The 21,260-nt window shown below is 41.8% G+C and overlaps 1 protein-coding gene across 1 annotated transcript in view; it reads left to right on the plus strand.

Annotated features, from left to right (window-relative positions):
• Positions 1-20,408, plus strand: part of LOC132983145 (transient receptor potential cation channel subfamily M member 1-like) — a 29,871-nt gene extending 9,463 nt beyond the window's left edge. Inside the window, exons 6-28 of the mRNA XM_061049408.1 lie at positions 392-563; positions 1,591-1,765; positions 2,166-2,289; positions 4,825-4,897; positions 5,317-5,417; positions 5,634-5,804; positions 7,364-7,498; positions 8,832-8,882; positions 9,672-9,812; positions 10,767-10,796; positions 10,899-11,191; positions 11,431-11,659; positions 11,909-12,040; positions 12,127-12,267; positions 12,375-12,503; positions 13,241-13,492; positions 13,646-13,820; positions 16,430-16,450; positions 16,796-16,940; positions 17,246-17,448; positions 17,568-17,700; positions 18,497-18,873; positions 19,074-20,408. Coding sequence (XP_060905391.1) covers positions 392-563; positions 1,591-1,765; positions 2,166-2,289; positions 4,825-4,897; positions 5,317-5,417; positions 5,634-5,804; positions 7,364-7,498; positions 8,832-8,882; positions 9,672-9,812; positions 10,767-10,796; positions 10,899-11,191; positions 11,431-11,659; positions 11,909-12,040; positions 12,127-12,267; positions 12,375-12,503; positions 13,241-13,492; positions 13,646-13,820; positions 16,430-16,450; positions 16,796-16,940; positions 17,246-17,448; positions 17,568-17,700; positions 18,497-18,873; positions 19,074-19,819 — 4,149 coding nt within the window. The 3' untranslated portion in view covers positions 19,820-20,408. The remainder of the gene's footprint in view (positions 1-391; positions 564-1,590; positions 1,766-2,165; positions 2,290-4,824; positions 4,898-5,316; positions 5,418-5,633; positions 5,805-7,363; positions 7,499-8,831; positions 8,883-9,671; positions 9,813-10,766; positions 10,797-10,898; positions 11,192-11,430; positions 11,660-11,908; positions 12,041-12,126; positions 12,268-12,374; positions 12,504-13,240; positions 13,493-13,645; positions 13,821-16,429; positions 16,451-16,795; positions 16,941-17,245; positions 17,449-17,567; positions 17,701-18,496; positions 18,874-19,073) is intronic.
• Positions 20,409-21,260: the final 852 nt, after the last annotated feature.

The following is a 21,260-nucleotide window of genomic DNA, read 5'->3' on the forward strand; positions in this document are numbered from 1 at the left end:
AAATCCAGAAAGCACCAGAGTACATTCGACCAAAATCAGAACAAAACAGAACATAACCAATCAGACCAAACCAGACTGAACTGGTGCAATCTGACCAAACAAGACCAAAAAAAACATCTTGACAGACCAAACTTGACCAAACCAGACCGAGCCAGACTCAATCAAAACCAAAATCAGTACGAACTAAGCCACACAAAACCACACTAACCCAAAGCAGATCTTACCAAACCCAACCACACTAGACATCATCAGTCCAAATCTGCCAATCCAGATTTACAGTATTTGTTGTGTCATAAATCATCCCCATATGAATATAAAGACTTGTTATGTCCCTGACTTAGTTATGTCTCCTCAAACCTCTGATTGCACCAAATATGTCCATTTATTTTAGGTGACGCGGCCCTATCAGACCATGTCCAACCCACTCAGCAAGCTGTCAGTCCTGAACAGCAGCCACTCCCACTTCATTCTGTCAGATAACGGAACAAACGGGAAGTATGGAGCCGAGGTCCGACTTCGCCGGCAGCTGGAGAAACACATTGCTCTGCAGAAGATCAACACACGTGAGTGAAGAAAAACTATTCACAATGAATCTCTCCTTTCATCAGTTTTAGTCCATCCATCCATCCATTCATCCATTCTTTATCTATACCTCTATACCTACTAAGGGTCACAGGGCAGGAGAGGATTCCAGCACAGGGCTTACACATGTAAATTACAACCATTAACACTCACACTGATGGGCAATTTGGAGAAGGACTTGAGTACCTGGAGAATACCTCGAGAATACCTGCTTAAGCAGAAGTGCCATGTAAACTCCTCACAGATAAACACAGCTAGTCCAGTAAAATGCAGAAAAAAATTCAGTCGTAGTTTTTCATTCACTATATTTTCTTGACCGTCATTTTCCACTAACCTAACTGAAGGGATGGGAAGCTCAATTGTTATAAATGTCTAACAAAACTGTGTCACAATTGTGTTGCAATTAAAAAGACAATGACTAGTGAAAATCCAGAGAGACTACCTCTCATATTCCAACGTAAAAATATATATATTAATCCCTTGACACTCACAGGGTACTATTTGACCCTTCTAACATTAAGATTTAATTTTACTTCCTGGCTTTTATTTTAGGATTTAAACTTACCAACCTGAGGATGACACCTGTAAAATTAACAGTTTGAATATTGTGAATTGGGGTTTTGTCTGTCTCCCATCCAAAATATCACTTTTGTAAACTTTCTTGTGCTGTTTTAGTCTCCATAGTTCATCATTTCTGTAACTATGTCAAACTCCAGGATTCAACAAATCATGTGACCTGTGGGTTTCCCTTTGTCATCCTATGCCTGGAGCTGTCTGTAAGGCAGGGACAGCAAAGGGATGCTCAGCTGTCACCTCTCACTTCAACCACAAAGGAACCAATGAGTGCTGACGGATAACACTGAAAATCACCAAACACATGAAATTACTTGGACTATGTTTCAAACTAGCAAGCAAGCTAGTTCATATCATGTTTGACAACACAAATGGAAATAGCATAAAAATAGTCTCCTGTTTGGAAATACTTATTGTGTTTTCTGTGTGTGTCAGGTCTGGGTCAGGGTGTCCCTGTGGTGTGTCTGATACTGGAGGGGGGTCCAAACGTCATCTCTATCGTGTTGGAGAGTCTGAAAGAGGAGCCTCCGGTTCCAGTTGTCATCTGTGATGGGAGCGGCCGCGCCTCTGACATCCTTTCCTTTGCACATAGATACAGTGAGGATGACGGGTGAGTAACACTCACAGATTGTACTCCAGCAAGATCATTATTAGTCATGCACATTATATTTTTGCTTTTTAATTCCGGTGAAAACTGCTTTTTAGTTTAGCTTGGTATCAACCCTATGTTGGATACAAAAGAGTGGCCACCCATTTCATCATCTGAAGAATGGGTTGGGCTATCTTGAATATCACTTCCAATTTTCCTTCTATTTAGAAAATGGTAACTTCAGTCAATGCCTGCAAAGAATCTGACTATACAATTTAGGCTTGAGGAGTTCCTCAGGGTACTACTATAGGTCCCGTTTAATTCTCCATGTACATAAAAAATGTATGAGCTGTACTCGCTTTGTTTAGCCCTTCATATCAATACGATCAAATGACAGATGTTTGACGTTTCTCCCGCACAGGTTGGTGAATGAAAGCGTCAAAGATCAGCTGCTGGTCACCATCCAGAAAACATTCAACTACAGCCGCAGCCAGGCGCAGCAGATCCTCCTCATGGTGATGGAGTGTATGAAGAAGAGAGCACTGGTATGATATGACGCTGATATGATGACACCTGATACTGAGCTCCTGTCTACATGTACATACTCATTTTATTATGTTTTCCATCAGTGCCAAAATAAAACTGCTCATTCATAACTTGTCCTGTCATCTGTGTGTCATAATTCATCCGTCACTGATTTCATGCTCACTATTCATCACCATTAGTGAACCCTGTCTTGAAATTCATTGTTGTTTTTACTAATTTTCTCAGTTACTTAATGCTTAAATATATTATCTGTCTGTAATGATAAAAGAAACACTTTAAGAAGTCATATGGCACATTTATGCATCATGTCAGGCCTCAGTGCACTGACAAAGTGACTGTAACACAAGAGTGCAGAGATTATATCACTTTCTGTCTGTGCTTCAGACAACAAAAAAACTTAAATGGTACTTTGCCCTTAAATGTATACCCTCTTAACCTTCATGGTTGTGACCAAATGGAACCTCTGTAGTTGAAAAATGAAGCCACTGTGGGAGTGTCCACTTAGGGCTGGATGCAAAATAATAACTTTATTTTTATAGAACAAATAAAAACTGATAAAAGCACAAACACAAATCTCAAAATAATAAACAGGTATTTAAAATAAACACAAGACACCCATGCCCAACAAAAGGACAAGCACCCAGTAAAGAAACCCTCCATCCCAACCAGGAAAAGAGAAACGTGGGGAAACGTAAAAGAAAGTCTGCAGAGAGATGTTAGAAAGAGAACAGGGAAGGCAGAGCCAGGGTGAGAAGCCTTTTTAAGCTATTGAGCACAAACCCGTCGGGTAAGGCTGCGCACTTCACCCACGCTGACATCAACATCAGGACACCGATTTCATAGTTGAGCCAGCTGATTAAAATAAGTGACACATATGTCAAAACAAAAAAAACCTTAAGTATCTTTATTTGATTTCATAGTCATTTAATAAAAACAACGATGCACTATTGATATTTTTAAGCATCAGAATTTAAATCATTTTGTTGCTTTTGATTTTGATGTCTTATTACACTACCTCACCACTCTTAGAAAACTGCATCTCAAGGTAAATTCCAGAAAATAAAGCTGTCTGAAACTGGATTGAGTAAAGTATGACACCCCGGTTAACTAACTTGTACATTTCGTTGAATCTTAAAGGAGAAGTCAGCAATGGTCCGACCACTGCAATAAATGTGACTCCTCGGAAATGTGCATTTCTCCTCTGGAGTATAAAACCTGCTTACTGTGACCTCATCAGTTGAAACATTAATATAATGATAAAGGTTTTACCTCTGACCCAAACCAGCACAGCTTAATGGAGATTGTTCTGTGACCCTCCACCATTTATTTAATCCCACAATCCTCTGCTTCTCCCTGAGAACAGCTGCAGCAGACTGGCCATAAATTTAAATAAAATCACAGCAATTCACTTAAATGATTTGTTTTCAGATTAAAATGATGCAGGTTTAGATGTTTCTCCTAAGATATAAAATAAGATGAAAAAGGATTAAACCAGCTCTGACACAGCAGCCCAACAAGTTTATGTCAGTGAACTTCTCTTTATAGCAAATCATCTGTATACGCTGCATGGTTTAAGTTATTGTGGCCTCCTCATTGGTTCATAGTGTCACATTTAAATAATTGGATCAACTGTTGCTCATACATTAACGTTCCCCACAGGATGAAATGTAGTCATGTTAGTCACCTACTGATGCTTCAGTGTATATGTGTGTAGCCACTATAAAATCCCCCACTGGTTTGTAGACAACTGTTTAGCAGTGGCGGCTGTGGCATTGTTATCAAGGGTGGGCACGACTTCTCATAGATGGAGCAGGTTGTTTATTTTAGTTTTTTAGCTTGAAGCTAACACATACTGGACAATGCTATCTACTGGCTAAGAGAATTAGCATCACAATTATTCTAACTTTAAACATACTTAACAAACAACACCACATGCATATGTTTCCTAAACCCTGTGGAGACAAACCTAAAAACTGCTGACCCTAAATCTTCATGAACAGGCAAAGCTCTGATCCAGTGACACTGCATGACTTGCTCTTTATGTCTCAGTTCAGCAATCAGCCAGACCTCCTCTCTGGGATGAAAAGAGCAAGAAGCAGCCATGTGTCAAACAAAATGGCCATGCATGTAACTATAACCATACATTTAAGATTTGTTTATATCTAAAACAGGTGGTTCATTTAAATAAAATCATCCCAGATATTGTTTTTATGAATGGGGAAAATTGTTTTAAGATGGGCTTTGTAACATGGTGCTCTATGGAGATTGACTCACTTTAGAGCCAGCCTCAAGTGGCTGCTCGAGGAACTGCAGTATTGACAAATTTATGATGGACTATTTTGTTTACTCTGGAGGTTGCCACTTGTCAATCACCCAAGATGTTCAGAGCTCCCATCAGCCTCAGCTGTACTTTGTGCTAAATGCTAATATAAGCTAACATGCTAAACAAAGATGACAGACAAGGTAAACATTCCTTCAAACAAAAGCATGAAAGCATTGGTATTATTAGCTCTCATTGTTTGTTTTGTTTGCAGATCACAGTGTTTAGGATGGGCTCCGAGGGACAGCAGGATATTGAGATGTCCATCCTGACCGCTCTGCTTAAAGGTAAACAACATACATATCAATCAATCAATCTATATTCGTATAGCACCAATAGATAGATGCTATCTCAAGACACTTCACTAAAAGGGCAGCTTTAGACTGTACTCTTTTTTAAATGATTGTATTATTATGTTATGTTATTTGCAAAAAAACAACATTAATCCCTCATGAACAAAGCACTAAGCAACTTTTATATCACATCTATGGTGCTTTGATAATGAAGACAAAAGGAAGTAGAATATAATGTAGTTTGCCAAAACTTGCCAATCCCAAAGTATGGAAGTTGGTCGGGTTCCTGTAGAGGTGCCAGGTGTCAAGTACTCCCGCGGTACCATTAAGCAAGGGCACCGAACCCGGTGCAGGTTGGGTGTATCAATCTAAGGTAAAGTAACACCTGCTTTCTTTGTTGATATGTAACTTAGGTACCAATGCATCAGCGTCTGATCAGCTGAGCTTGGCTCTGGCCTGGAACAGAGTGGACATCGCTCGCAGTCAGATCTTTGTGTACGGACTCCACTGGCCTGTGAGTTCACTGGTTCAGCTCCATGTGCCTGTGTGTCTTTTATAATCCTGTTTTAGGTGTAGTCAAATTAAAAATTGTTCCTCAAAGTTAACTTTGCAGACACAAAAAATATGTTTATGTTGTTTTAAATGTTGATCTGCATGTAATGGTACCAAAAGATAGCGTCAATCCAACCTTTATCTCGTAATGAAGTTTTGTTTGATGGTGTTTCTGCAGCCTGTATCTGCTGCTGCGAATGACCGGCCTAGAAGTCCTGCGGCGCAGCGAGCTCCAGCGGGAGGAGGAGGGGGGAAAGGGAAAGCCAGAGGGAAGAAAGGAAAAGGAGCCAAAGCCAAACCTGAACCGCCTGAGGAAACTGACCCCAGGAAACTGGAGCTGCGTAACTGGGTGAGAAATTAGAGAAAACTTGATCACCAATATGTTTAACTTTCAAAAATAACCCACATTTTATAGATAAAGTCGTATTTTTGTTTAGTTAGCTTGAATCACGACCTGGAACTGAACTGATATAACTTTGATTTGAAATAGTTTGCCAAAATGGTTATTGAGCTAAAAATATAAGCTAAGAAACTGAAGTCTAGTTTAATCACTTCAAAGCAAAGTTGAACATTCAGCCTATAGAATTATTAGCCCCATTAGCCTAGCTTAACAGTTCTCTTAACAACTTTTAAATTATACTGTAAGATACCAAGTTTATATTACTGAATCATTATGTAAATAGTATAGTAAACCTAGCTAGGCAGTTTCAGACTAAATGAAATTAGCGTATCAGTTTAAAATACACATCTGAATATGATAAACACAGTAATGACTCTGAGCAGTTAGCTCAATTATGGCTACTAGAATCAGCCATAATCTAATCATATTAACAACCATTAGCTAAACAAAGAAGCCTATGTAATAAAACCCAACTACTTCAAATATAAACTGAACCAGTTTACCTGTTTCAGAAAAAATAACCATTAGCAATAATTTTTACATAGCCTTTTCTGAACCATAGTTAACAGTTAAGACATAAAATTTAGCTAAAAAAAAAAAGCTGTTAGCTAAACAGTGAAGATGCAAACCCAACTGTTAAACAGTTTTACACCAAACTTTTAACTTAGCTTTTAAAATGAACTGTTAAATAAACAGTGAACCCGACTGTGTGGCTCTGTCCTTTTTCCAAAAAATGAGCACACAAACTACAGAGCTGAAAAGGTTTGTTTCAATAGTTTACGTTGTTCTTGTCAGTAGAGATGGAAACAACAGTTACAAAGTAGCCTACTAAATGTAAAGTGTATTGATTTTACAAGCTACTGTAGCTCCACAGCTGCCAGTAAAAACACAAGCCAGCACCGGCAGCATGCTGTGCCCTTTAATCAATCAGCAGTAAGAGTTGACTGCAGTCTTAGTTGCCTAGGCATGCTACATTGGCCTGAGTAGATAAAACGCTGTAGAACACAAAAGATAACTACTCTCACATATAAATGACTCTAACAGCTCTGTTAGCTAAACATGAGAAAATATAGCCCTAATCAATGACAGTGCAGTTATTACTACCCAACCGTTAGCTTAACATAATACAATAAAACAAATTAACTGTTGCTAAACAGTGAAGATAAAGAGCTCAACTGTTAGCTACAGCTTTAATAGCAGACAACAACAAACAGTTAGCTTAACAGTGTTGATACAGAACCCAACAGCTAGCTAGCTAAGCAGACTAAACACTAAAATTAACCGTTAGCTAAACAATGTAGAAACAATACAGATATATAACCTAATAAAATTTAATGAAAGGAATCTTAAGGTTAAATATTTCCATTACAATCTTAAAACCCCAAGTGAGCTGTTAAGCTTTTTTCTCTTATTTTGGAGGAAACCAACTGTTAGTGATGACCTTGGTCAGGTGACGCTATCGGCAGGTGCTGACTATGATGATGATGATGATGATGATGTTGCCACAGGTGAACTCTCTGGAACAGGCCATGATGGACGCTCTGGTGTTGGACAGGGTGGACTTTGTGAAGCTGCTGATTGAGAACGGAGTGAACATCCATCACTTCCTGACTATTCCTCGTCTGGAGGAGCTGTACAACACGGTAAGAAAACACCTGAGCTCAATACAACACAACTCAACGTCTGTGTCAAGAATCAATAAATCCCCTTTCTGTATTTTAACTGTGGCAGCAACAGTTTAAGAGCATAGAGAAGTCTATACCATTTAAAATATGTCCCAGTAACCTAGTGTTGTAGTACTCTAAATCAGTCCTGGTCTTGTCTCTGAATTGAAAGCATTTTTACTCGGTCTTCTCTTGGTGTCAGACTAGATGGACTGCATTTTAAATCCAGACCGGTCAAGACCACCATTGGCAGGCTATTTTACTACATCATTACTGTGATTAGAAGGAAAAGCCTCTTTCTAAATAAAATAATAACTTAAATTCATTCATAATTTGATTTTTATCCCCCGGTTACATCTGCAACCTTCCTGGTGTAAGGGTCTAAAAAAGTGACACGCAAGAAGATTTTTTCGATGATTTTTCATTGATATTTATGGTCTTGGTCTTGTCTCGGATACAGAACCAGCTCCAGTGTTCATGAGGACACCTAAATCCTGGCTGTAACGCAGGGAAAGCAATTTCTATATTCTTATTTTGTAGTTTTGCTTCTACAGCTCGTTTCCATCGACCCCCAAGAACAGCCAAAAATTGATTATTTTGTAATAAAGATGAATATTTTTCTGCAGATCTGCTCCGTGGCTGAGCCCTAAATCTGCTGACTGACTCTATTCTCAGTGATATAAGGGTTTAATATCACTTCATTACTCATGCTTATGATTTAGATTTTACAAATTCCCTTGTTTGTTGAGTAACAGTTCATTAAATAAGTCCTTTGAGCTGTAAGAGTTCGCAGCAAAAGGTGCCCTTGTGTTTGGGGGGCCAGGATGAAAACATGGTTTATTAATACAAACAGCATTTCTGTCCTCTTTCCTAAGACGAGTCATTAAACAAAAGCTTTCTGCTTTAACCTCCATATTCTCATTGACATGTTGATCCGCAGCTTAACATCCATCAGTGATCCCCTTCATCTTTTGTTATATCACGGCTGTCTTTAATCTTCATCTGCTTCACTTAGAAAAAAAAAAGGCTCTTAACACAACATGTGGTGCTCATGTGAGTCCCATTATTCTCAGATCAAAGTGAAGCTCTGTGCTGCCGTCTGTCAGCTTCACAGCCATTCTGCGCCTGTGTGGCCGTCACAGTTGTAAAATCATTAACATAGATTCTGTCATGATCCTGTAACAAGATGATTTAATTGTGCCGACGTGGCCTGACATCTTTCAAAGACATGAATCAGTCTGTGCCTGACATTAGTGTGATTGATGTTTTTTGACTTTTCTTAAGTTTCCTGTTTGTTCCTTTGCTGTTGTAGAAGCTGGGACCGGCCAACACGCTGCACTTTGTGGTCCGAGACGTTAAAAAAGTAAGTGTTGTGTTTTAAAGAAACAGGCTCAGATTAGACAGAAACACGAGATGTTGTCCTGGTTTGACTTATTCTGAGGTTTGACGTCCTTTTAATGCCATCGTACATTTGATCACTACTCCATCCATCCATCCATTATGTAAACCACGGGGTGGTTGATGGCGGGTGTCAATCCCAGCTGTCGTCGGGCAAGAGGCAGGGTTACACCCTGGACTGGTCGGCAGTCGAGACAGACAACCAGCTACTTCACATTCACACCTACGGGCAATTTAGAGTCACCAGTTAACCAATCAGTTAATGAGCATGTCTTTGGACTGTGGGGGGAAGCTGGAGTACCCCGAGAGAACCCACTGAAACAGTCAATTATTTCAATGTTCAGGAGAATGTGTTATTTACAGTGAAGTTCCACTAGATGGCAGCACAGAGGTGCATTTAAGAGTGACATTAAAACACATTTTTATGTTCAAAATAATGAATTCCACATCATGTTTTCTTTTCTTTTCTCTTGTTTATTTGACACAGCTATCAGTGATATTTGATTTGTTGTCAGTTAGAGGGCTCAATAGAGTGGGGCGGCTGTAGCTCAGTGGGTAGAGTCATCATCTCTCAAATGGAAGGTCGGGTTTGATCCCCAGCTCCTGCAGCTATATGTCCAATGTGTGCCTGACCAAGACACCTAACCCCAAGTTGCTCCGCAGCTTCATCTGCAGAGTATAAAGGTTTATGAATGTTATTATTTACTTCTGATGGTCTCAGTAGTTTTTTTTAAACATTGATTTTGTGTTTCAGGGGAATCTTCCTCCAGACTATCAGATCACATTGATTGATATTGGCCTGGTGCTGGAGCTCTTGATGGGCGGAGCTTATCGCTGCAAATACACCAGGAAGAGCTTCAGGACGCTGTACAACAACCTGTACGGCCTCAAGAGAGTGAGTCACACTCAGAGTGGACACGACAGGGTGGTCACTTCACAAATGGTGCTCGATAAAATAAACTTTATCTCATCTTTACATGGAAACAGCCGATTATTTAAAGAGGACATATTGTGGAAAATCAACTTTGACAGTGTTTTTGAACATATATTTGGGTAACCTGAGTGTCTACCGACCCACAAAAGGTGAAATAAACCCTTCAGTCCTTGGTTTGTGGTCTGCATAAGTCTTACAACACAGAGAAAAATGCTTTCTTTCAAATGTGCTCCCCTTGTGATGTCACAGTGGGATTCTGGAAAAAAAAAAAAATCCCCTCCCCTCCCCTGATATCTCCACCCATGGACTCCACCCCCAGCCTAGTGCAAAACTTTTGCACAGGTCCGCCATTTTTATTCTCACTAGGGAAGGAGTGATGTCTACTGGGAAAACTCAAAGGGGGGCTCATTGTATTTAAAGAGACACACACACCAAAACGGAGCGTTCTGAGAGAGCTGGTTTATACAGGGTCACAAACCTCCTCTGGTGCTTGATTCATGTTATATTTTGACCAAAGCACAGCACAGATGTTTCATTTAGACCACAGGGGACTGTTTGAAAAGGTGGAAAAGGGGTATAAAATGCCCTCTTTAAATATCTGTTTAGCAGAATGTGGTATTTACAAGATCCACTAGATGGCAGAACAGAGGTGCAGCACTGATCACAAGTGCCTTTTTAAGAGTGACATTAAAACACACTTTTATTTTCAAACAATGTATTCCACATATTTTTTCCCTTTTTCAAGTGTCTCTACATCCCTAACTTCAAAACTATGAGACTCAATTGACCATGTATAATACCAGCTGGTCCTGCAAACACATCTTTCAAAATAAAGGTTACAGATTTGTGGGCTCTAATAAAAGAGCCTTCCTTAAAAATGATAATCAACTGATCCTGTTTTCTTATCTTTCACAGCCTAAAGCTCTGAAGCTTCTTGGGATGGAGGTTTGTTCATTTTAAGTATCTTGTAATATTCCTCTGAGTGTGGAGACGGTCTCGGCTGATGGTGGATTCAGTGACTTACATGTGGTCATGTTCCTCCTGCAGGACGACGAGCCTCGTGCGAAGGGGAAAGGAAAGAAGAACAAGAAGAAAGAGGAGGAGGTGGACATTGACGTGGACGACCCCGAGGTAAGCAGGTTCCAGTACCCGTTCCACGAGCTGATGGTGTGGGCCGTGCTGATGAAGCGCCAGAAGATGGCGCTGTTCCTGTGGCAGCGAGGGGAGGAGGCCATGGCCAAAGCCCTGGTGGCCTGTAAGCTCTACAAGGCCATGGCTCACGAGTCGTCACAGAGCGAGCTGGTGGACGACATCTACCAGGACCTGGAGAACAACTCCAAGTCAGTCCAAACTCTAATGATTATACTTCTGTTACTACAAGGTCATCGCTTTGCTGCTGTTAAAGGACCAATGTGTAGGATAACTACTGAATGAAATGATGAGATAACCTTATGATATCATCAGGCATGTGACAACATGCTGTGTTGAAGGGCTGGCTTCTCAGACAACAATGCAGCAGCCAGTATGTACAGGAGTTTCTGTAAACATGTCTTTAGATCGAGTGTGTTTCTGTGTGCAGGGAGTTCGGTCAGCTGGCCTACGAGCTGCTCGATCAGTCGTACAAACACGATGAGCAGGTGGCCATGAAGCTGCTGACGTACGAGCTGAAGAACTGGAGTAACTCCACCTGTCTGAAGCTGGCCGTCGCCGCCAAACACAGAGACTTCATCGCGCACACCTGCAGCCAGATGCTGCTGACCGACATGTGGATGGGCTGTCTGAGGATGGGCAAGAGCAATAGCCTCAAGGTACCGACAAAACCAGCACCGGGAGAGAGGCTCACTGGTCTCTGCAGGAGGTTCAGACACGTAGAAATCAAAATAAATCTTGAATGATAAAAGAAATGCCACATTTATAGTTTTCACATGATTCATTATAACACGTGATCTACACACACACACACATACATATGTGTAATACTTATGTACCTGCAATAGCTGGCGGTTTCCAGTGTTGGTCAGTGTAGACGTGATAAAGAAGAGATTTTGTATTTCCAGGTGATTTTAGGGATCGTTTTCCCTCCGGCCATTCTCCTCCTGGAGTTTCGTCTCGGAGATGAAACTTCTTTTCATTCCTCAAGAGACAACGAGGAGGGAAAAACCAAAGAGGACGACAACAAATCCAGCAAGGTATCCAAGAAGCAGAGCAGCCTCAGTATTCCTCACAGCGTACATTTATTACAGCAGCATGAGTGCTGACAAGTTTTTTGTTTCAGGACGCTGTCTCAAACGTGGACGCAATGTCCAAGAAAGGAGACGACGAGGAAGAGCAGAAGAACCCGAAAAAGAGGACGCCCATCGGGAGGAAGATTTACGAGTTTTACAACACTCCCTTCACCAAGTTCTGGTTTAACACGGCAAGTTTTGAAACGTATAGTCGGTCACATCAGTAACGATTAACTTGATGTTTATACAACAGATGGAGTCAGGCTTTTTACTCTGTACTGTACCTCACCTTTTTCAGATCTCCTACCTGGTGTACCTGATGTTGTATAACTACATCATCCTGGTGAAGATGGAGCGATGGCCGTCTCTGCAGGAGTGGATCGTCATATCTTACATCATCACTCTGGGGCTGGAGAAAGTCCGGCAGGTGAATGTTTCAGGGCTCTGTACGGTGTCAGGATTCTGAGGGGGAATCCATTTGTTTCCAAATGTTGAGTTTAATGCCAGATCAAAGTGCGTTGAAGGCCTCTGAATATTACTTATGTGTTTGAATGTCGTGGCAAATCTTTGTATCTTTGTATCTTGTCTTTTTAATTTTTATGTTGCTAATTGAACTGCTGTGATACGAGACACATTTCAGACTTTATCTGACAATAAAGTAGGATCAATAATTCAATCTATTTGAATATAGATTGGGGTCTAAATGACTCAATGAGTCACTTAAGTTTTGATAATTGCTTCAAAGATGGCTTCTTCCAGCAGCTCTAAAACAAACTGTTGCGGGTACAGTACAATACTCAGGTGCAAATCAAAAAGTGTCCAATAAAAATGCTCGTCTTTGCCCCTGATAGACCCAGATGTTATCATTTTCAGGGTCTGAAAATAAACTGAAACAGTCACTATTGTATCAGACTTTGTGATTCATGAAAAATAGTTGTTAAGCCACCAGTCTCATTTGACAAAAACAGTTTATCTACCAGATTATGGGAGTTACTTTTTTTTACTTCTGCTTTTATTAGTGAGTTTCTTCGCGTATATTTGTGACTACTGAGGAAAAATTCTAAGGGGCTGGCAGGAGAAACTCCTGGTGAAGTCTGAGGGAAAATTGTGTCTGTTTGCAATCGTTGGGCACGACCTGAGAGATCACAATGAATCTCTCTTCAGATCCTGATGTCGGAGCCGGGGAAGCTGAAGCAGAAGATCAACGTTTGGCTGGAGGATTACTGGAACATCACAGATCTGGCGGCCATCTCCGTCTTCCTGCTTGGTTTACTGCTGCGGCTGCAGAGCGAGCCCTCAATGGGCTACGGGCGAGTCATCTACTGCGTCGACATCATCTTCTGGTACATCCGAGTCCTCGACATCTTCGGAGTCAACAAGTACCTGGGACCATACGTCATGATGATCGGCAAAATGGTGCGACATCATAGCTTTAGTGCAATTTGACTTAATTTTTCACTTTGTTTTATAAAATAACTTGTTGGCCAAAAGTTACATTGACATCTCAGATATTCTACATGTCCATAGAGAAAAAGTCATTTTATGGTAAATGGTCATGGCTTTATCCAGATGGTGGACATGCTGTACTTCGTGGTCATCATGCTGGTGGTGTTGATGAGCTTCGGTGTAGCTCGGCAGGCCATCCTCCACCCGGACGAGAAGCCCACCTGGCGTCTGGCCCGAAACATCTTCTACATGCCGTACTGGATGATTTACGGGGAGGTGTTTGCAGACTCCATAGACCGTAAGACTAGAGTTCATAGTAAGAGTTACAGTCAGCCGCCTGTGAGTTCTAACACTCTGTCCTCACCCAATTAATGAACCTCTAACTTACTCTATGTCCTCACCCACTGTTCTCACACTCTGTCCTCACCCAATCACTGAACCTCGAAAACTAACTCTATGTCCTCACCCACTGTTCTCACACTCTGTCCTCACCCAATCACTGAACCTCGAAAACTAACTCTATGTCCTCACTCACTGTCCTCACCTTTTGTCCTCACCTAATCACTGAACCTCTGACTTACTCTACATCCTCACCCACTGTCCTCACCCTTTGTCCTCACCGAATCACTGAACCTCTAACTTACTCTATGTCTTCACCCACTGTTCTCACTCTCTGTCCTCACCCAATCACTGAACCTCTAATCTAACTCTTTGTCCTCACCCACTGTACTCACCCTTTGTCCTCACTGAATCACTAAAGAACTAAACGCAGTCTACAACCTCACCCACTGTTCTCACATTCTGTCCTCACCTAATCACTGAACCTCTAACTTACTCTATGTCCTCACCCACTGTTCTCACGCTCTGTCCTCACCCAATCACTGAACCTCTAAACTAACTCTTTGTCCTCACCCACTGTCCTCACCCTTTGTCCTCCCCCTATTACTGAACCTCTAACTTACTCTACATCCTCACCCACTGTCCTCACCCTTTGTCCTCCCCCTATTACTGAACCTCTAACTTACTCTACATCCTCACCCACTGTCCTCACCCTTTGTCCTCCCCCTATTACTGAACCTCTAACTTACTCTATGTCCTCACCCACTGTTCTCACACTGTTTCCTCACCCAATCACTGAACCTCTAAACTAACTCTATGTCCTCACTCACTGTCCTCACCCTTTGTCCTCACCCAATCACTAAAGAACTAACCGCAGTCTACATCCTCACCCACTGTTCTCACACTCTGTCCTCACCCAATCACTAAAGAACTAACCGCAGTCTACAACCTCACCCTCTGTCCTCACGCTTTTTCCTCACCCTTTGTCCTCCCCCTTCTACTGAACCCCTAACCTTACTCTAAATCCTCACCCTATTACTGAACCTCTAACTTACTTTACATCCTCACCCCCTGTCCTCACCCTGTGTCCTCATCTAATCACTGAACCTCTAAACTAACTCTTTGTCCTCACCCACTGTCCTCACCCTTTGTCCTCCCCCTATTACTGAACCTCTAACTTACTCTACATCCTCACCCACTGTCCTCACCCTTTGTCCTCCCCCTATTACTGAACCTCTAACTTACTCTATGTCCTCACCTACTGTTTTCACACTGTGTTCTCACCCAATCACTGAACCTCTGAACTAACTCTATGTCCTCACTCACTGTCCTCACCCTTTGTCCTCACCCAATCACTAAAGAACTAACCGCAGTCTACAATCTCACCCTCTGTCCTCACCCTTCTACTGAACCCCTAACCTTACTCTAAATCCTCACCCTATTACTGAACCCATAACATTACTCTGCATCCTCACCCACTGTCCTCACCCTTTGTCCTCATCTAATCACTGAACCTCTAAACTAATTCTACGTCCTCACCCACTGTCCTCACCCTTTGTCCTCCCCCTATTACTGACCCTCTAACTTACTCTACATCCTCAGCCCCTGTCCTCACCCTTTGTCCTCATCTCATCACTGAACCTCTAAACTAACTCCACGTCCTCACCCCCTGTCGTCACCCTTTGTCTTTCCCCTATTACTGAACCTCTAACCTAACTCTACATCCTCACCATCTTTCCTCACCCTTTGTCCTCCCCCTATTACTGAACCTCTGACCTAACTTTATGTCCTCACCCAATTTCCTCATCCTTTGTCCTCCCCCTATTACTGAACCTCTAACCTAACTCTATGTCCTCACCCAATATCCTCACCCTTTGTCCTCCCCCTATCACTGAACCTCTAAACTAACTCTACGTCCTGTCCTCTTTTACTCTCCTCACCCACTAACCTCATGTATTCTTGTTAACCCCTGACCCCATCCACTTTTCTCACCAATGTACTTAACCCCTGTCCTCACCCTCTGTTGTCTCCTGATGTCCACATCTGCACCCTCAGTTCACTCATTGTCTCCTCACCCACTGTCCTCACCGCTTTTCTCATTCACTGGTCTCACCCTCTGCTACTCCCTCCCCCGACTCAACTAACCAGTTGCCCTCTTCCTCTAACTCAACCTTTCGTCCTCATCATTGTCCTAACGCATTGCCTTTATACTCACCTCTTGTCCTTGACCACCCTCTGTCCTCACAGGCTGTCTTCACTCTCTGTCTTTACCTGCTGATTCCACCCACTGTAAAAACTTTGTGTTATTTTAAATCTTCTTGAAGTTCATGTGTTAGAAGCTATATTAAGTGTACAGGGAGGAGTAAAAAATGGTTTAGTGAATGTATGCTAAGTCTTTAAAAATCCTGAGAAGTTCTGCTAACAAATAAGAGACCAAAATAATATATTTTCATATTGTTGTTTTCCTCTTGTTAATCTTCTTCTCTCTCACTGACATTCATGAACATGATGTTTCTGTTCAGTAACGGATCACTTTCTGTCTCTTTTACTTTCACTTTTGACTGACAGTTTATGCGATGGAAATCAATCGTAAGTATCTCGAATTCAATTTTCTCTGAAGTGAAAATCATGATTTGTGTAGTTATGTATTTCTAGTTGTAAAAGGCAAACAGGAAGTGTGTTTCCTGTGACTGCTTCACAATTAAACAATTCAAAATTGGTCCAAGTAAAATGTCTTATCGTTAAAGGAGCAATAAGTAACTCTGACACCTAGTGTTTAAAATGGGAACTGCAGCCCAAAATTTAAAACATTGAAGAGAGCTGTTAGTGTTACAGGATTTAATGTGCAGTCTCCTTCAAAGGTCCAGGAACATACCAGCAGTTTCACACAAGTTGTTCATTAACCAATAAAGTTTGGGGATTGTTTTTTTCCAGCTCCATGTGGAGACAACCTGTACGATGAAGACGGGAAGAAGCTTCCTCCCTGTATCCCCGGAGCCTGGCTCACTCCGGCCATCATGGCCTGTTACCTGCTGGTCGCCAACATCCTGCTGGTCAACCTGCTCATCGCCGTGTTCAAGTCAGTGTTCACCACCCGATCCTCCTGCTGCTGATGCTTTAATATCAAACACACAAACAGACCTCAGACCCGCCTCACAAACATTGAACATTTTTTACTAACAAACATGTTTTTCTTTGTCTCGTCTTTGTCTTAGTCTGTGAAACCAAATAACTCCTTATTTATCATATACTGGCGTACATACAGGCCTAATTTCAACCTTCAGCCGTGATTTATGAAGGTCTTAAACCCAATCTGATAAACATCTGATGTTCAGTGTCTTCTCACCACTTACAGGAAATCACTCTCCTCTTCTCTTTACACAGCAACACGTTCTTCGAGGTGAAGTCCATCTCTAACCAGGTGTGGAAGTTCCAGAGGTATCAGCTGATCATGACCTTCCACGACCGCCCCATCCTGCCTCCCCCCCTCATCATCATCCCCCACATCTGCATTGTCCTGAAGAGGCTGTGCTGCCGCTGCAGACGGAAGACGGAGGGAGAGCATGACGACCGGGAAAGACGACTCCGTAAGATCTGATTCACTGAGAGAGTCTGAGATTAGAACGAGGGGATTGAGGACTGTTTTTTTCTAAAAAGATGAAAACAGTCTCCCTCCTGAGATGTTGAATCCTCTTTGTTTCCGCAGAGCTGGTGCTGAATGCCGATGAGCTGAAGAGTCTGCACGAGTTCGAGGAGCAGTGTGTGGAGGAATATTTCAGAGAGAAAGATGACGAGAAACAATCTTCCAACAACGAGAGGATCAGAGTCACATCAGAGAGGTCGGCAAGAGACACTCATATCATACTTATTGAAATATACCAACTACAGAAACTTTTATTTGCCTTATTAGTACAAGTCAATGCACCGTTAGGGTGCCTTGTTTTCAGCTGAAGTCGAGAAGAGATTGTCTTAAGCTGAAATCTTGGACTTGAGAAAAGCATTTGACACAGTAAATCATAATGTTCTCCTCTCAAAGCTCCAATTTTAACTTTTCCCTAAATGCAATCAAATGGATGGAGTCGTACCTAACAAAGAGGAGGCAATGTACACAAGTTGGAGAGAGGATTTAATTTGTTGATTGTTTTGTTGGTGTTCCTCAAGGCTCAATCCTAGGACATTTTCTATTCAGTTTATATGTCAATGATCTGCCACTTGTATGCCCAGAAGTTGAAATCCAAATGTATGCAGATGACACTGTCATTTACACACATGTTAAGACAGGCAAGAAGCCAAATAGACTTCAGCAATGTCTAAGATTGCAGACTGGCTTCCAGATTCTTGCCTCACACTCAATGTTAGTCTGGTCTCAGCTGAAGCTAAAATGTTTTTCTCATTAACTGATTAATTTAATTTCAGTGTTATTGAAACTAAATGGAATCATGATGGGGAAAAAAGCTAAGATAAAAACTAATGCTAATGCTAACTAGCTGAGAAGAGTAGCAGCTGCTGTTTTTGTAACCCATGTTTTTTTACATGGTAAATGGACTTTTCTAGTCTTCTTAGTCAAAAGGATCATGTTTAAAGTGAAACCAAGCCGAAGCTGCTCTCAGTCTGTGTATTCTGTTCTCTGCTCAGGGTGGAGAACATGTTCATGCGTCTGGAGGAGGTCAACGAGAGGGAGCACTCAATGAAGGCGTCCCTGCAGACAGTGGACCTCCGTCTGGCTCAGCTGGAGGAGTTCTCCAGTCGCATGATGAACGCTCTCGAGAAGCTGGCGGGCGTCGACCGGTCCGAGCTCATCCGCACACGCTCCAGAGGATCGTCCGTGTGCGAGCCGGCCGCTCTGCTTCGACACGGCAGCATCAACAGCACAGACGGCTACAGTCTGTACAGATACCAGCTGGACCACGACGACAGGGTCTCTGTGACCGGAGACTTGGAGGGACACGACAGGAAGGTTCAGCAGAGTCCAGAGAGACGAGAGGGACACACAGAGGGTGGAAACACGGCAGGTAGGACCAGTAAAAATGAGACAAAACCAGGGTTCCTGTGACAAGTATTTATATTTACATGACAACGTTTGAAAAGTTGTTAAATTATGGATCACAGCAGATGTGGTTAAAGCCCCCTAACTTTTGTATTCTCATTGATACTTAAACCCCTCTATTTCAGCCCTGCTCTTATGATGCATACTCTTCCTTTCTGTTTTTAGGTGAAGTGAAGGAGTTCGGGTCAACTCTTGAGGTGGTGGGACGTAAAGGGAGGGCTCAGTCTCTGTCCAATGTGGACATCCTGATCTCCCTCTGTGACCCCGGCAGCGGTCCAGGTTCTCCTAAACCTTACTCCACAGCTGCTAGTGTGGAGAAACCAGCAGAGAAAACTCGACTGGAAGCGACTGTATCCTTCCCTTTGGATACGTCAAAGTTCACTCAGTATTTATCATCTCCATCACTTAGCGCCTCCCCCTCCCCTAGCTTGAAGTCTGGATTAGGTGACAGCCCCACACACAGAGATCAAGAGGGGGTAAACAGTTTTACCACCCATGGCTCAAAACCCGCCTCCAGATCTAAAAGCATGCCTCACGGGGGCGCCAAATCTTCTCCCAGAGTGACGGAGGAGAAGAGTGGAGGCAGTGAGACCGAACAGAAAGTGGAGGCCAGTCCATCTGGGCCTCCTGATGGTGTTCAGGAGGGGGAGACAGGTGACAGTAACCATGGTGAGGGAGGGGAGGAGGAGGGGACGGAGGAGGAGGAGGAGCTGCTGTTGGGGGAGGACAGGTTGTACCCAACGCTTCGCTCCAAGAGTCTGAACATAAACCCGAAGAAGAAGAGGACGAAGACGAAGGAGGTGGAGGAGACGTCTCGCTCGGCCAGCAGCGTCAAAGAACTGGTGTCTACGTTCAGCGGTGAGACGGAGGGGGTTCGGGTCAGGAGCAGGTCCAAAGATAGCTTAACCTAAAGAACTGAGGGAACTCTTTTAACACTGTGTTTATACTTCCATATTTCCAAACACAGCGGACTAAAAGACTGAATGTTGGCTGTTTCTGGAAGTGATGAACATGAAGACAATCGTAGGGTGAATCTGCCGCTGACCTCTTTATGGCGCTTTATTCTGGGTTTCATGTGATCATTAAGCTGTTTGTCCACACTCCACAGGCAGACTTTCAGAAAACAGTAAATATGTATACAACTAAATTTGGCAGGAAAAAGGAAAATGCTTCATATAACCAAAATACCATAAAATGAGAGAGATAACAAACATGTTCAATCAAGGTTTCTGCCAAGGTATTGCAATCCTAAAAGACTACAAAAATGTCTGAGAAAACTACAATACATACAAACTTCAGAACGATGCACAGAGACTACAAAAAGTTGAACAATATATACAAAGAGATGCAGAATGACAAATTAGGGATGCAAAATGTCTTCTATGAGCTACAAAACAAATACAAAGGAAAAAGAAAAATAACTTAAACTAGATAAAAAGGACGACTGCCTATAACGAAACTAATGACAGAGATGCAAAATGATTAAGATAAAGAATGTCAACAAAAGGATTACAAAGCCTTAAAATTGATGCAGAATAGCTAAAAAGACATGCTTTGTGAGAAAACATAGGCAAAATGTATTTCAAAACAAAGACAACAAAGAGATGAAAAATTGTTTCAAAAACTTGGATAATATCTGCATAGTCATTTAGAATGACAACAAAGGGATACAACATGTCTTCTAAGAGATTTAAAAACCTGCAAATGGATGTGAAATAACTAGAAATAGATGAATGCCATAGGGACATGCACAATGACAAAAAAAGGAAGACAAAATGCCTATAAAAAACACAGAAATGACAGAGATGAAAAAGGTTTACATAGAGCTGAAGAAAAGGGATGCAAAATTACCTCAAGGAGATAAAAAACTTCAATATGGATGCAAAATGCCTACAACGAGATAAATAATTAAATGTCAAGGGATGCCTACAAAAACTTGTAATTTATCTACATAGAGATGCAGAATGACAAAGTTACTTTAAAGAGATACAAATAACCTCTAAATGCATGCAAAACAACTAATATTATATTAATATGTAATGCCTGCCAAGATGATGCAAGATGGCTACAGAGGCATAACTGAAAACAAAGGGATGCAAAATGTGTATAAAATACAAATAAGTACAAAGGGAAACAAAATGAGTTCATAGAGATGCAACAAAAAAACTACAAAGGGATGCCAAACAACTACAGACTTGCACAATATCTACATAGTGATTTAAAAGGGCAACAAAGGGATGCAAAATATCTTTTAATAGATGTTAAATCAAAAACTACAAATTGATGCGAAATAACTGGAAATAATTGACTGCTAAGGGATGCAAATGTCTTCTAATAGATTTGTAAAAAACT

The sequence above is a fragment of the Labrus mixtus genome, chromosome 1 (genome assembly GCF_963584025.1).
Source record: "Labrus mixtus chromosome 1, fLabMix1.1, whole genome shotgun sequence".
Classification (NCBI taxonomy): Eukaryota; Metazoa; Chordata; class Actinopteri; order Labriformes; family Labridae; genus Labrus; species Labrus mixtus.